Here is a 14,386-nt window from a genome sequence, read left to right as displayed (position 1 = left end):
GTGTCAAGTAAATAGAAGCTAAGTAGTGTTTTACCAGCGAAACCTGTAATCTGGCTGTTCGATTTTTTTTTTCCATCCACGTAGAATAATTTAAGTGCCAATGTTGTGTAATTGACTAATTTCATTAAAATTACGAACTAACTAATCATTATTTTTGGTTATCATAACGAATCTGCAGCTGAAAATCATTTAAATTCATAAACGCAATTTAGGAACTCAAAAAAACAAAAAAATCAACTGTTTATGATTAAAACTGAATTTAGTAACTTGCTATCCAAGTCTGTTGGTGGAGCTAATAACTAAACTTGAATGACATTAAAACTCAAACTGCTTTCAGTGTGATGTTTTGAGTTCATTTCCAAATATATGTAAAATGTAAAACTAGTGAGTGAATAGATGCAAGGATAACACAGCGTGTGAAGCAATAACAGTCCCATGTTAGAACTTGGGAGTTCTCCGTAAGACAGATTTCTACATGACAAAAAGCATCTAGTCTTCAGAATTTTTTTTTAATTATTTTTTTCCTTTTTCTCTTGTCTTTTTCATGCATCAGGCTATGCGCAAACATAAACAGTACCCCGTAGGGATCTCCTAGTTTACCAGTCAAGGTTAGAAGATATTCAGCTTGTAGTTTGCTGACAATGTTACTGAAAGTGTACGAGGTGGTGCCACGTGGTTTTGCTAAATATTTGCCTGTACATTTTTAACTATATGACAAACAGGCCAACACTGTACATAGACAACCAACATGCGTGCCCCCATACCATTATACATTTTAGATGGGGCAATCCCTATCTTACATGCATGTACGATAGGGGGATCCGATTTTAGATGGATAACTCTGCTTATCCAGATCTGTTCTTGCAACTTCTGACAGCTGATATTTATAGAAGCTTCTGTAAATTACAAACAAGCTGAGACTCAACTACAATATAGATGTACTCATGGGATTCGCAAAGAAATGTTCTCGGTATACCATCTTCGAATTTCCAAAGCTGCTCCCAAAGAAGGTCCCAAGAATGGCAGGAGGTCCACTGTGTCTGGTTTGATGCATCTTCCTCACGATAAGGTGTCCATCCAAAATCATCAGTTCCAACAAGTTTTTGCAGCTCTACATAGAATATTGAACTAGGCATTAACAGGAATCCACTTAGATAAGATATATTTGAACTTCAGCCTCAAATCCTATAAAAATAAAGCAGCATACCTGAGGGTTTATTATATCTGTCTGGCGAATAATCTCATCCTGAAAATATATATATATATATATATATATATATATATATATACACATTAGTAAAAGAGGAATGTTAAAGATATATTACAAACTTGCCGTGGAACAGATAAATAGTCACATGCAAGTGCCCAAACTGGTGATATAAAGAACACTTGTACGTACATGCCATATTCTTTTCAACACTAAAATATGAGGAATACAGCAGAATGGCGCCAATGCTCTTGACTAAGAAAAAAGCAAAAACAGTTGTCCCAAAACTATAATCTATCCAACCCTCTTTATCAAAGGAACACAATCAGTGGACCAAACAGTCATGACTGAATAAGAGGCAAAATAAATGGTACGTCCAGTAGTTGCTACAGTTTCCGTTTGCAGTCAATACTAACAAGTATGCAAATCAGCCAATATGATGCAATTTTCCAAAGTAAAATAGAAGATATTGACGGAAAAATGAAATTGCAACTTAATTATGACTGTGTTACTTAGAAATCAGAAACTCAACATTTGTTGAAAACTTCCGCATCTGGTTGACCGGTACAATCAGTACAAAAGGCCATGTTTAACAAACTAATTATAATAAATAACAACAAAAGCAAAGGAGGAAAAGCATGTACCTCTGATATCCCAGGATATTGCACAACGGTACCAAAAACACGACGACGAAGTCCATTGTAGACAGAACTGTTGACAGTTCCATCTCCATTTATCCATGGCAATATTGGTTTACATACTTCAGCTGACGAGTGTGTGTAGCTTTCACCCTCATCATTCCTTTTAGGAAAAGCATCATCTTGCACAGAGACTTCATGCAAATCGGCAGTTTGAGTTTCATCCAAAGGCTCACTAACATCTTCAGGAAGATTAAGAATAGTAACTTTGTGCACATCATCAACATTAATTTTTCTATTCTCCAGTAAATTAGCTCCATTGATATCATGGTTTTCTGGCTGGACCAGATGGCTATTGTAGGTTCTACTTAAAAGCCTTGTCAGAGACTGTGAATTAGGATCTTGAGGGAACCCAGCAATGGAGGTCAGAAAGTATTTAGACCGGTACAATGCATCGATGACGCGAATTGAGTCATAAGCATTTACCTGCACAGAGAGAATTAGTAAATTATAAACAATAATAATAGAAGCCCCAACCCCACACTTTTTCTTAGCCCAGGGAACAGTATTCTGGTAACATTATCGGTTGGATTCACAATAACACCAACCTTCAATGCTCGTCCAAATGCTTGCAGCACATCAATGATGAATTCAGCAATGTTTTCTTCTGGAAAGAAAAAACCAGAAATAATCAATACAGTGGAGCTTGTGTACAAATCTCATCTTCAGAGACTGAAAGTACATGGCACGTGTATAAGTATGTCCGTGGAGGGGAGGGGGGCAAGAAAAAAGTACAGTGCATATACCTGGCATTTCCGATACATGGCAAACTTCCTTGATGCTCAACCCCTGGTCCCCGGCCTTCTGAATGGCAGAATAAACAGCCTTGAAGACTTGAGGACAGAATAGGCCAACTTGTTTTTGGTCATTGCTAGACAGATACTCAGCATAGGCTGTCATTGAATCCCAAGGTGGTTCGCTAGAACTTCCGACCAAGGGAACAACATGGCCAAAGTCAAGGATTTCCTTCATATAGTCAGACTGACAAGAACTACAACCATTTTTCTCCAAAGTAGTTTTGAATTCAGAATTCCCATGTAGTTCACCGGTGCAACTTTGCCCGTCTTTGAACATCTCTATAGCATTGGCCACTGAAATTGTTGCACGACATACAGATACCATAATACCTGGAAAACCCTTTTCCCGGCGAGAAACAAGTTCACCTTCCATTAAGGATTTTAATTTCTTACCCTTATCGGTGACATATAGCTCTTTCTCCTCATTTTTTCGCTTTAAGCATCTCAAATCTTCAGCCTCTCCAACACCTTCGTCTGGCAGGCATGGAGAAATGTAAAGTTCACCAGAAGAAACTAAAGCAAGCAAATGGAAAATGTCCCCACATTGTAAATCTGCATTAAGATTGACGCCCCCTGCCTTAAGGTCTTTTTCCTTTTCATGAAGCCAACTAGAAAATTTAGCAGCTCTCTTTCCAGTGTTCATTGGGAAAGGGGATTTAGAAAGACTCTGCAAGAACAGTTGAGAAAGTACAAAAGGATTGCCATTTCCCCCAATCTGCCATAGGGTGAACAAAATGCTGTCTTAGAATAAATTTCCATAAGGAAAAGACATAAAAAAGCAGTTAAATGGATGAGTCAAATAAAAAGACGCAAGAAGCATATAGGCAGTGCGAAAAACAGCATAATGAGGCCATGCAATTTTGGTCCCACCTATTTCCCTTCCTCCGCCCCACAAGAGGGAAAAAGAAAAGAAAAAAAGAAAAAGAAAAAGAAAGAACACCTTAGTTAACAACCATAACTGAAAACTTAATAGAGTCCAGTTGTTGCTTATTGATCTGAAAATATAGTACTTAGTTTCCACCATAAGTAAACAGTTGATGGAAACAGAAGAGTCACTAAGCTTGGCCCACACCAATGCTCAATAATCAATCACAACAAAGAACTCAAATAAAAGACCAAAAATGATGATAGTATCAAGTCATAAAGAACCGCATGTCCCCCTTATGCATCCTTAATGATGAATACCACAAGAATAACTCAAACCAGTATGACAATTGGACCAAAATCTGCTATGTAACCTATTAAAAAAATTCAATTTACCATAAATTTTCTCTCTCTGAGATAGCTAAAAGCCGCAAAAAGATCATGCTCTGAATAGCGCCTTAAAGTTTCCGCCAGCAAATTTTGCAGTTCTGGGGTTGTTGAGGTGCTCAAAAAGACAATCTTAAATAGTTCTATGGCACTGGAAACAGCCAAAGATTCAAATACTTCTTTACTTGCATTTATTCTTTCATTCAAGAGCTTGATAATCTTTCGATGTCGATGATGATATTTCGTTCTTCGAGCAGCATCTTTATGTTGTTCCATGCCAAGGTTCTGATCACTAAAAGTGGTTGGAGAAGCCAATCCAGATTCCTCAAGATTCTGCAAGAAAAATTTAAATTACTACTCAACAATAATTGGAAAGTAACCTTGGCCAAAATCAAGAAGCAAATAGAGCATTTTGTAGATGCTAAAATTGTAAAGTAATGTGTGTCAACATGCATTCTGTGCAATTCATTGGTGACAAAAGTGGTGGATGATAAGATCCTCCAGAATAAATTGAAGGAAACAAGGAGAGACAGAAGGGGAGGGATATGCTCCAGACTAAAATTGAAGGAAATGAGAAGAGACAGGTTGAGACATATTGACTTTTCCAATGTAAAGTTGTGCAATCTCCCAACTCATTCCTAGCACTTAATTAAATTTCTGAAAATAGAACTCCAGATGCAATTGAGATTCATAAAGAAAAATACACTTTTTAGATATTTTACATTTGAACACTCCTCATAGATTGATTCTACATTTTCTGATGCCCCCAATTTGGCCATTTGCTTCAACCGAAGGACTCCCTCAAGGGCACTCCCAATATCTTTGTCATCAAAATCATCCCATCGTTCCTTCCCAAAACCTGCATCTTCAGTGTGCTCAACAGAATTTGAACTATTCAACTTAAGGCCTTCCTTGAATGAGCTGCGCCTAAGCACCCCGCTATCAATGTTGTCCATTGACATGTTCTGGATTTTTTCCAGATGCTTTGCGTATCGTTCACAAAGCATATTACAGAGTTTCATGACAGCCTTTCTAAATTGAATACTTCTTTTTAGTGATGACATTCTTCTTGCACAAGCACCAGGAGATGCTGGAAGGTTAGGAACAGAGGCCCAATCCACACGATGAAATTTTGCCCCAAGAGCAGAACGATGTCTTACATATTGGATCACCAATTGCCTGAGAGGAGAATAATAAATTTTGAAGGAACTATAAAAAATTTCCACAAGTAAAAAAGAAAAGAACAGAATTTTCCTTTTAAAACAATGACATATGCATCCTAACATAGACCAGATAGACAATCGGCAGACAGCAAGAACTAAATATTGTGCCCGTGAATAAAATGCAGTATAAGGATCCCAGAAGTCCCACTGAAGAGGTTTTGCCAAATCATTTTAAATTACGTGACATTCTTGTAATTTCTAAACAGTGTCAAGAAGTTGTAGAGAATTAGAGATAACATATTATTAACATAGATGAAATGAGCCACCCGGATGGTTGCAATACGCCATGTTTTCTTAAGTGATTATTTATAGTGATTTACTTTAGGTGGATTTATGATTTAGAAATTATGCTTCTTTTCCTTTACCTATCAGCTTCATCTGTCCATGAGAATCTCTTTTGGCGTGATGGCCTTAGCTTTGAAAAGGCAAGTTGACTAAGCAAGGAATGGCACTCATCATCTTCGTCGCTCAATCCAGGCTCTCCAACCATTTCTAAATGATCATCCTCCTTATGAAAGTCAGGTTCTCCTGAATAAACTGCTGAAGGATTTTGTTCTTCCACAAACTCGTTCGTAGCACCAGTTAGCCCAACCAATTGTCTAGTTACAGCATCAACTCTTGAGCGCTTCACTGATCTTTCTTCTAAAGACTTCTTTCTTTTCTGGGATGATGAACATTTATTCTTCAGTGGCGCAAACTCATTCCCATTTGCACCGGATGCACCCTGAAATCTATCAAGACGTTGGTGGCGCTTATCATAATACACGCGCAGCACCTGCAAGTAGCATTCACAGAGACACTATGTATCAGTTCAACCAAAAAGATGAAAAAATTATAAATATATAAGAAGGGTGAGAACAAATATGAGGTACGCTTCCCAAGAAACTCAGACATGAACCAAACAAAACAACAGATACTGACAATGTATGCTAAGCTAACTGAACCTAACCTGCTCTAATGTCAGACTAAGATCCTTTGCAATTTTCTCACACTCTTTGAATGGGATCTTTTCACGAACGTTATCCCTCACTATACGCTTCAGGAGCTCAGCACGCTGATCAGCTGTCATAACCCGGACTGAGGTCCATGACCGATAATGAAAAACCTGTAGGAACAATTTGGTATAAAACAGCCTATCCAATTGATACTTGCTATAGCAACATGGAGTACACATAAATGACAGCATGAATATTATACCTGTATTAACATAATTCGTTAAATTGTTTGTTGTTGAAAAAATATTTAAAAGAAAAGGTCAAAATAGAGGAAGAAGAAAACTGTGAAGTGCATACCTCATGAACGGCAGATCCAGGAAATGCATGTGAGGCAGCTCTTGAATCAGCAGCAGCATAACAATACTCTAAAGTTTGCCAATATTCATTAACAGCTTCTCTATTTGAGAAGATGAAATCATGTCTGATTCGTGGCCGAAGGTCAAGAGACATAGAGTTGGATGTTGCAGCTACTGTTGGTGGTTCCTCTATGTAAGGTTTAAGTTCCATTGCATGTGTCAAATTGGCATGCAAGATCTTGGTCCCGTTATCTGAGTGTCCATTACTTACAAGCCGGATCAACTACATCATAAAAATCAGATGCTAGTCATGATAATATCGATCTATAACACAAATACAAAATCAATTACTATAATTTTAATTGAATGGAAATCCAGTTTCTCAAAGATAAGGAAATCCACAAGAAATAGGATAAAATAATCCACTGCAGAAGGACAGGCGACACAGTTACATCTTCGTTTACGTTAATGTCGAAGTGAATGACAACCGTGTTTCTTAAAGATAAAAGAACACATAGCCAGTAGATGACACAGCCAGGAGATGGACCATCCACTTACTAAATTGATACGGTTGCTAGAGTTTTCACTGGATTAACCAAAAAAGTGCATGAGTCAGTATGACTGGTACTGGCCAAATTAAGAAATCAGTTATGCTCCCAATTCAGATTCTTCATTCAAAGCAAGAAAAATTTTCATTGGAATGAACTCAACCTAAGTAGAAATTTAATTTGAATACACATACAGTATTTAAGTTCAGGAATCCTATATGCTATTTGAAGGTCATTTTGCAATTCCATGAAACATTATACGGATGTTGTGCAGAACTGTAGCTCTCTATTTGTATGAGCTCAAGTTCAAATTGATTAAATTCCAACCCAAATAAGGTCACTGAGAATCTGTCATCTCATATGCTGACACAAATAATGCTACATTGAGATCAAATATTCAATTTCAATATTGCAGACCAGCATCAATTTCAACCATTCACAGAGTCGAATACCACAGTGGAGACATCAAACAATGTGATTTTTTAGCACAACTTCTCTAACAACAGAACAAGCAAATATTTGATGTCACAAATGTTTCTTCTAGCCGACTCAGTACCGTGTCTAATGCAAAATGCCAATATTTCATTGCATGCATTACAAAACTCATGCAAAATAACTGCCCTGGTGCTCATATAAAATACAGTTTACATACCAAAAATTAGCCATCTGGTTGGAAGGTTAAAAAAAAATGTTACAACTTTCACATTCAGAATGATAAAATTTTATATGAACCTCATAAAAAAAATGGTAAAACGATTGAAATAAAAAAATACGGCAAACAGTTTAAAAGGATGATTACATTTGCATAGTGAAGTTATTTCGAATTTGACCAAGTAATAATACCTTCAACCGGCGTAGAATGTCAATGATCAATGATAGTCTCCCAGTTGCTTGAGTATTCATCATAAGTCGATACTCTTGGATTGGAAGATTAGAAAGACATAAACCCCTCTTACACTTCTCGATCATATCATCAAACTTTTGAGTAGATCCTGCAACTTGCAAGAAGAGTTCAAGTGGAATGTTCTTAATGGCTGCTTCAAGTGAAAACAAATAGCATGAGCTGCAGGGATTTTTTAAGTCAGGCACAAGTTTTCCAGACTCATCCCAACCAGATGAACTACTGAGATAATCCCATAGAAAGCTATGCAGCAGCTTTGCACGAACCATTTTTGCCAGAACAAATCCATTAGCACGCATAGCTTCTGATCTAATGGCTTTTTCATCTGAATCTACACGGCTATGAGTTCTCTGGACACCATCCAATACAGGAACTGATTCATTTTTCTTCCACTTAGACGAGCCCCGGCCATGAACTTGGATCTCAAAATTCCTTATTCTATCATGAATTTCACTAAGTAGGTCTGGAGTCAAACTCTGAACAGAAGGATGCAGAACCACCTGAGTGATACGGCTCCGGCCACAATTTGTGACAACTGGGACATTAATATTTACGCATTTGCAGTGCCCTTGCTGCTGAAGGTTTGCTAATATTCGTCCAACAACCTTGCGGTCAACTGTTGTACATGCGTCCTCAAGACTCGTAAGCCACTTTAGGAGCTCAGATCTCAAAATGAACTTCTCATCCTGAGGAAGAACAATGGAAAAATGGTTAAGAATCGATAATATTGACCATTTGAAAGAAGAAACAAGAGCCTTATGTAAGCATTGAGTGAAGGCAATGAAATAAAAAACCTGTAAGCGTTCGAGTATCCTTTGCTCCCTTCGCAAGTAATTAGGAGTCAAAAATGGGGATGGATTTTTAAGTGGTTTTGAGGGAGCAAGGACTTTCGTTTCTGCTGGAGAAACATTTTTTTTCATTGCCGTACTCACTAAATCAAATTCTCCTTCAGCAGCCATACCACTTGGCTCATGGACCAACTCTTGCTCAGGACATGAAACTATACAGTTATTTTCACCTTCTCCAAAGGAGGCACAACAAGTTCCAGTGTTGATTTCAGTGTCAGTCTTATGTCCAGGATTAGCAGTATCACCTCCTGAAGTTGAATGATCATTCCCAAGAAAGGTTTGAGCCGCTCCATGAGAAACATCATCCAGATTGTCTATGTCAACGTTTAATTTACTTAGAAATGCATTAGAAGATCTAGAATTAGAGTTTCCAGACGTCCAAACTCGAAATGCCACAGTTTTTTTATGGTTCTCTGCCTGCAGATGCATTCCAAATCTAGAGAACATGTTACAAAACCGAGAATAGTTCTTCTTCTTATCAATTCCAAGCCTGTCACAAACCTGCACAAGCAAATATCAATATGAAAAACTGTAATAGATGGTTAGGGTAATATAACTCAAACTAGCAATAACTACTGAAAAGATTCCGATATATATTCTAAACTTATCAACCTGAGCACTCATATTGGTTTTTAAATGTTGTCCACTGTGATAAAGCATAGAAATTAAATGTTCAAGGCTAAAAGCACCAAACATTTGACATCAAAAGACATCATCTTTTCCTTTTGGTGCTCCAGCGAGGAAAACATTTGAAATACTATTAAAACATTTCAGGAAAATATATATAATGGAATCTGTTACGCGCACACCTCCATAACAGCAAGACCCTCAGATCCCTCAGCATCAACCATATCATAAATTTGATGGTCAACAGGAAGTTCTACAAGTTGTTCAGTTTTACGAAATTTTCTTCCAAATTTCAGTTGTTCGTTCTCAAAACTATCTCCACATCCAAAAGACTTTGGCTCAAATAGTTTTGAAGAAAAAGCTTTCAACAAACGTAGGCATCGCTCAACCTGCCAAATGAGAAAACACATCAACCAACAAAACCAGAAATAGAATCTTTGTCCACAACCTAACAGTACATAATTCATTTAATAAAATAAGAAAAATTCTAGGGAGCGACACAGGACAGTGCCTTGGATTGGCAACATTGTTTAAGGAATATGACTAATAAAAACAATGACAAACAGCATGAAAAAAGTTATCTACTTTCGCGAGAGATAAGGAACAAAAGTCATATTGCCCGCTCATAAATCAAATGGCATCATGCCACATTGAAAAGAAGCACTTTTGATGCATCTACTAAGAACTTCCATTTAGAAAGAACATGTAGGGGATAGTGTTGTTCAGTCATGTGCCGTCCCCTAGCATACAATTTGTGACTCAAATAATTGGGGAAAATTTAGAAAACTAAAATTCACTTTTTCTCTATGCCTGATTACAGGAAAAGGATAAATAATCTAACATGTAAAAAAATACTAGAGGTAAATTTGAATTCAAAGATCCACAGCCAGTGATGTAGAACCATTTATATACAATTATACGCAAAGGATAAATAACCAATTTCAAGGCCAAAAAACTAAAAGTTACTATTGAAATTATATTCAAGGTCAACAAAGGTTGGAACACTAAGTATTTTTTTTTTTTTTTTGACTTAATAGCTTATTGTGACTGAAGTTAACTAATTGGGATAATTAAGAATGTTTATTTTTCTGACTTGAAGCAGATTTTCAAATATTTTTAGCCTAATAAAAAAAAGCAAATTTTTTGGCTTTTTTTTTTTAAAACTTGAAAAGTCTGAATGGATCCAAAATAATCATGTAAAAAATACCCCTCCCTAATTATTTATTTACACCCCTGCTGATATAAACCATATCATATTGATTTTACTCATGTATATTTGTTTATTCTAATTTAATTTATCAAGAGTCATTTTTTACATGAACTTTTACATAAAAAATCATAAACTATGATAAAATTCATTTGCTTTTAGGACATTTTATCACTTAGTGAATGTTTCAAGTTTATAAGGGCACAAATGTAAATGTATAAAGTATAAGTTTTTAGATTTGTTTAGTTGAATAAAACAAACTTACACATATATTCAGATAGTCAGGAATAAAGAATATAAATATATCATTTAGATTCAAACATTTAGATCTATTCAGATTTCAGATTAAAAAACAAATGCCACCTAAATCAAGCCAAAACATTACTCATTAAGTAAAAATTTAATAATTAAAAAAAGAGTTAAAATTTAATAACTCACCTTCTCATTCACTTCTGCATCAAACTCCTCAACAACACCAGCATCTTTCAACCGCTGACAAATCTGGGAGCATATTAATCACAAGATGAGACAAAGAACAAAAAATCTGAAAAAAGAAAAACAAACTTTAGTATACATATAACTTTCCATCAAAACACACACAAAGAACCAAACTAAACACACCGAGAAAAGATTCTTACATTTCTCCAAGCCTTGTGTCCTGATGATGATCCACAATAACCTAAGTTTTGCTTAATATCTGTGACAACAAGAACCTTCAATGAAATAAATATCACTACATCAGCATAATGTTATGAAAGAGAACACATTCCCTAAAAGCCTTCTACATAAAGCTAACCTTGCAATTTGAGCCTTCTACATAAAACTAACCTTGCAATTTGCTTCTTCAAACTTATCACATCCGTAGAAAAGAGAACATGCTACCTAAAAACCTTATACATAAACTAACCTTGCCATTTGCTTCTTCAAGCTTATCACAAATAGCTTTCATCGCTGGTAGAAAATCCTTTATGTGCACATCCTCTTTCGCACAGTCCTTGGGGAGACCATCTCCATTAACAGCCTTTTCATTTGCATTCCCGAAACCCTCCGCAGTTGTTGCTTCCTTGCTGACCTCAAATCTTTGTTGCGAATCCAAATGCTTTGCATAGCGATATAAGTATATTAAATTGGTGGTCACACATGAACTGGTTTTTAACTCTCCTTCACTGTCAGCTTCCTTTGTCCTCAAAATTGCTGGTTGCCTCACAATCAACCCTTTGCATTCAAGGTTTTTCACAATATAAAAAAAGTTATTCCCTTCAATACCAAATTCCTTAGCAAGCTGACTTTGTGTTATTCCACTCGATCTGTAATTACCCAACAAGTTAAAAGCCATCGCAATCTGTAATTGATAGCTTTGGAACAAGCTAATAGGTTTTAATTTTAAAACTTAATCATCGCAATTAGCCCAGAATAACCTTTTTTTTTTAATCCAGTATAAAGAAATCTATTTTTTTTATCAAGATCTCAAAGTCCAGAGCAAACATTCAACTATCATTAACAAACAAAATAACTATTACCAATTTCTAACCAAATCATTGCACCAACTTTGTCTTCTCTTTTTAGCACGAAAAAATACAGTTGAACTAACAACTTCCATGTTCCATCTGTAATCATTGACATGTTTCATCTTTGGATAAGCCATACATGAATGAATTAAAATGTGAAAACCATGAATTTCAAACCTTGCCATCTTCAGCAACATTTGCAAATAAAAAGTCTATATTCAAACAAAGAAATTCTTGTTAAATTTACCATTCCCAATATCTATGTGCACATAGGACAAGAAAAACTAGTTTCCCCATGACTTGTCAAGAAAAACTCCCTATAACATTAAAGTTCACAAGCTGTATCTTATCACACTACTCTCGCTAAGAAATAATAATCAAGTTAACAAATCAAAAAGCCAAAAAAAAAAAAAAAAACAACTCAATTACTCACAAGTTTCACTAATAATTTCCAATATTTTTGTTTTACTTACTAACAAAACGAACTATCCACAAATCTAACAAAGAAAACAATTCTGAGATGCGAGATCACTTATAAATTTCAATTCTGTTTTATTTTATTTTACTATAAAAAAAACTACCACTCTCATTACCACGAACGCCTTAATATTAAAAGATAAAAGAAGTAAAATTTAAAAAATCCTTCGTCACCTAGTAATGGCAAGCCGCTCAAGCACGCGGCGTTGAGGAGCCGAAAGGCCAGAGTTAGACGAACTGTCGTACAATCCAACGAAGTTATCTCGAAGCTGCGAACTGGCGACGATCTTCAAGCCGAGCTTCTCCGCGTCCTCGAGCCGCTGAATCACGGCATCGTTCGCGTCAAACGCGACGTTTTTGGGAGACTGGAACTGGAGCGAACGTACTTTCAAGAGGTTTGAGTAAACTGATTCTTTCAGAGAGTCGTCAGTGTTGAGTCTTGTCCACAGAGACGACAGAGGAAGACCGTTTTGCCCTTGCGAACAGATTTCTTCGAGAGCAGACGAGATAATGGCGTCCATTGTTTCGCATTGGGAGGGAAACGGTTCTGTTTGGACGACAGGAAAATTTGGTGCTGATTCACTTTTATTTTTACTTTTATATATATGTTAGCATTACGGTCTAATTCTGCAAAAAAGCCGATCCAAATTTAATCGTGCATAAGCAAAAGCCATTCTAAATGCACCCCTGCAATCTCTGAATACACCGGCTCCGCAACAAAGGCTTATTCCGTAAATATCAAAGCATGTTTTGCAGGGAAATCTCTAAATCTATCAACATCGACACGAAAGGTGGAATGAACAACACGTGTTATCCTTACAGGAAACAAGCATCAAAATCAGAAACTCGACTGAGATTTTTCATGTTATTTGAAATTCTCTAATGAGAAATTTGTTGTCCTTCTTTGGGAAAATGATTCAAGCGATAACTTAATTAATTGATAACATAAATTATAGATAAGCATAGATTTTTTATTTTTTGATTCTCTATTGCCACAAGTTGCAAAAATTAAAATCTGGCAAAAATTATATATATATATAATTATATATAAAGTCAACAATCATGGCGGCGGTTTTGGTCTGTTGTGTTTGTTAAAATTGACTATTTTGACAAAATTTCAAGTATTTGGACAAAATCTTCACTCCAGTAAATCTTGGAAGGTTTTGGAGAATTAATAAAATATGAGTAATGATGTAATTATAAATTTTTATATAATTTTATTTTGTACAAATTGATGTAGTGTTAATTCATTGGTTGAATTAAACATTTTTTTGTCCACATGATTTAGTTATATTATTTTATATTTTTATTTAATTAATGAATTAATAACACATCAATTTGTACAAGATAAGTTTATATAAAAATTTGTAACTGTATCATCACTCATAAAATCTTTTCTAAATGATTTGATCAAAATTAAACTACTATTATTAAGATCCTTATTGTATGAGTTTCTGGTTGAATTTGGGCTTCAATATTATGCAACCATCAGTTTTGCACAAATTTTTCATTATGAAATGTAATAAAAATTTTTTGGCCATGTATTATTGAAGCTACACATAACTAAAGCGTAGAGAAACAAAGGCTTAGAGAAACTAGAGCTTATGAATTATAACGACACAAAAAGGCTAGGAAAGGAAAAATTAGAAAAAGACGAAAAGCGAACAGATAGAAATTGATTATTCCGTAAATAAATAAACAAAGGTGTTATTAGAACTTTATTTGAATATCTTATTAGACGAGAACTCGTACTAGGTAGCGAGGTTTTTATTAACATTAAAATAATTATAAAAACAACACCAA

General features: G+C 35.6%; 1 protein-coding gene across 2 annotated transcripts; it reads right to left on the bottom strand.

Annotated features, from left to right (window-relative positions):
- Positions 1–609: 609 nt before the first annotated feature.
- Positions 610–13,135, bottom strand: LOC18036240. Of its 2 annotated transcripts, XM_006426580.2 has the most exons (17): positions 12,758–13,135; positions 11,506–11,905; positions 11,237–11,311; positions 11,037–11,099; positions 9,574–9,780; positions 8,711–9,265; positions 7,859–8,602; positions 6,469–6,750; positions 6,126–6,281; positions 5,542–5,951; positions 4,676–5,132; positions 3,963–4,286; positions 2,652–3,417; positions 2,454–2,512; positions 1,852–2,331; positions 1,208–1,246; positions 610–1,111 (listed from the first exon to the last, which is right to left on the bottom strand). In XM_006426580.2, the coding sequence occupies exons 1-17, from the start codon at positions 13,102–13,104 to the stop codon at positions 926–928; spliced, it is 5,550 nt and encodes a 1,849-aa protein (XP_006426643.1). In that variant the 5' UTR covers positions 13,105–13,135; the 3' UTR covers positions 610–925. The 2 variants fall into 2 exon arrangements, with proteins under 2 accessions (XP_006426643.1, XP_024035949.1); XM_024180181.1 differs by lacking the exon at positions 6,126–6,281.
- Positions 13,136–14,386: the final 1,251 nt, after the last annotated feature.

Source organism: Citrus clementina, unplaced genomic scaffold, assembly GCF_000493195.1.
Source record: "Citrus clementina cultivar Clemenules unplaced genomic scaffold, Citrus_clementina_v1.0 scaffold_7, whole genome shotgun sequence".
NCBI lineage: Eukaryota > Viridiplantae > Streptophyta > Magnoliopsida > Sapindales > Rutaceae > Citrus > Citrus x clementina.
Note: the sequence above shows the minus strand (reverse complement) of the source record. Positions and strands in the feature narration are given on the sequence as shown.

Excerpts from the sequence above, each read along its gene's own strand:
- LOC18036240 (XM_006426580.2), bottom strand. The coding sequence starts at position 13,104 with ATGGACGCCATTATCTCGTCTGCTCTCGAAGAAATCTGTTCGCAAGGG. Across the intron at positions 11,100-11,236 it reads GACACAAGGCTTGGAGAAAT|ATTTGTCAGCGGTTGAAAGA; the intron begins GTAAGAATCTTT and ends ATATGCTCCCAG. Across the intron at positions 8,603-8,710 it reads GGATACTCGAACGCTTACAG|GATGAGAAGTTCATTTTGAG; the intron begins GTTTTTTATTTC and ends GTTCTTCCTCAG.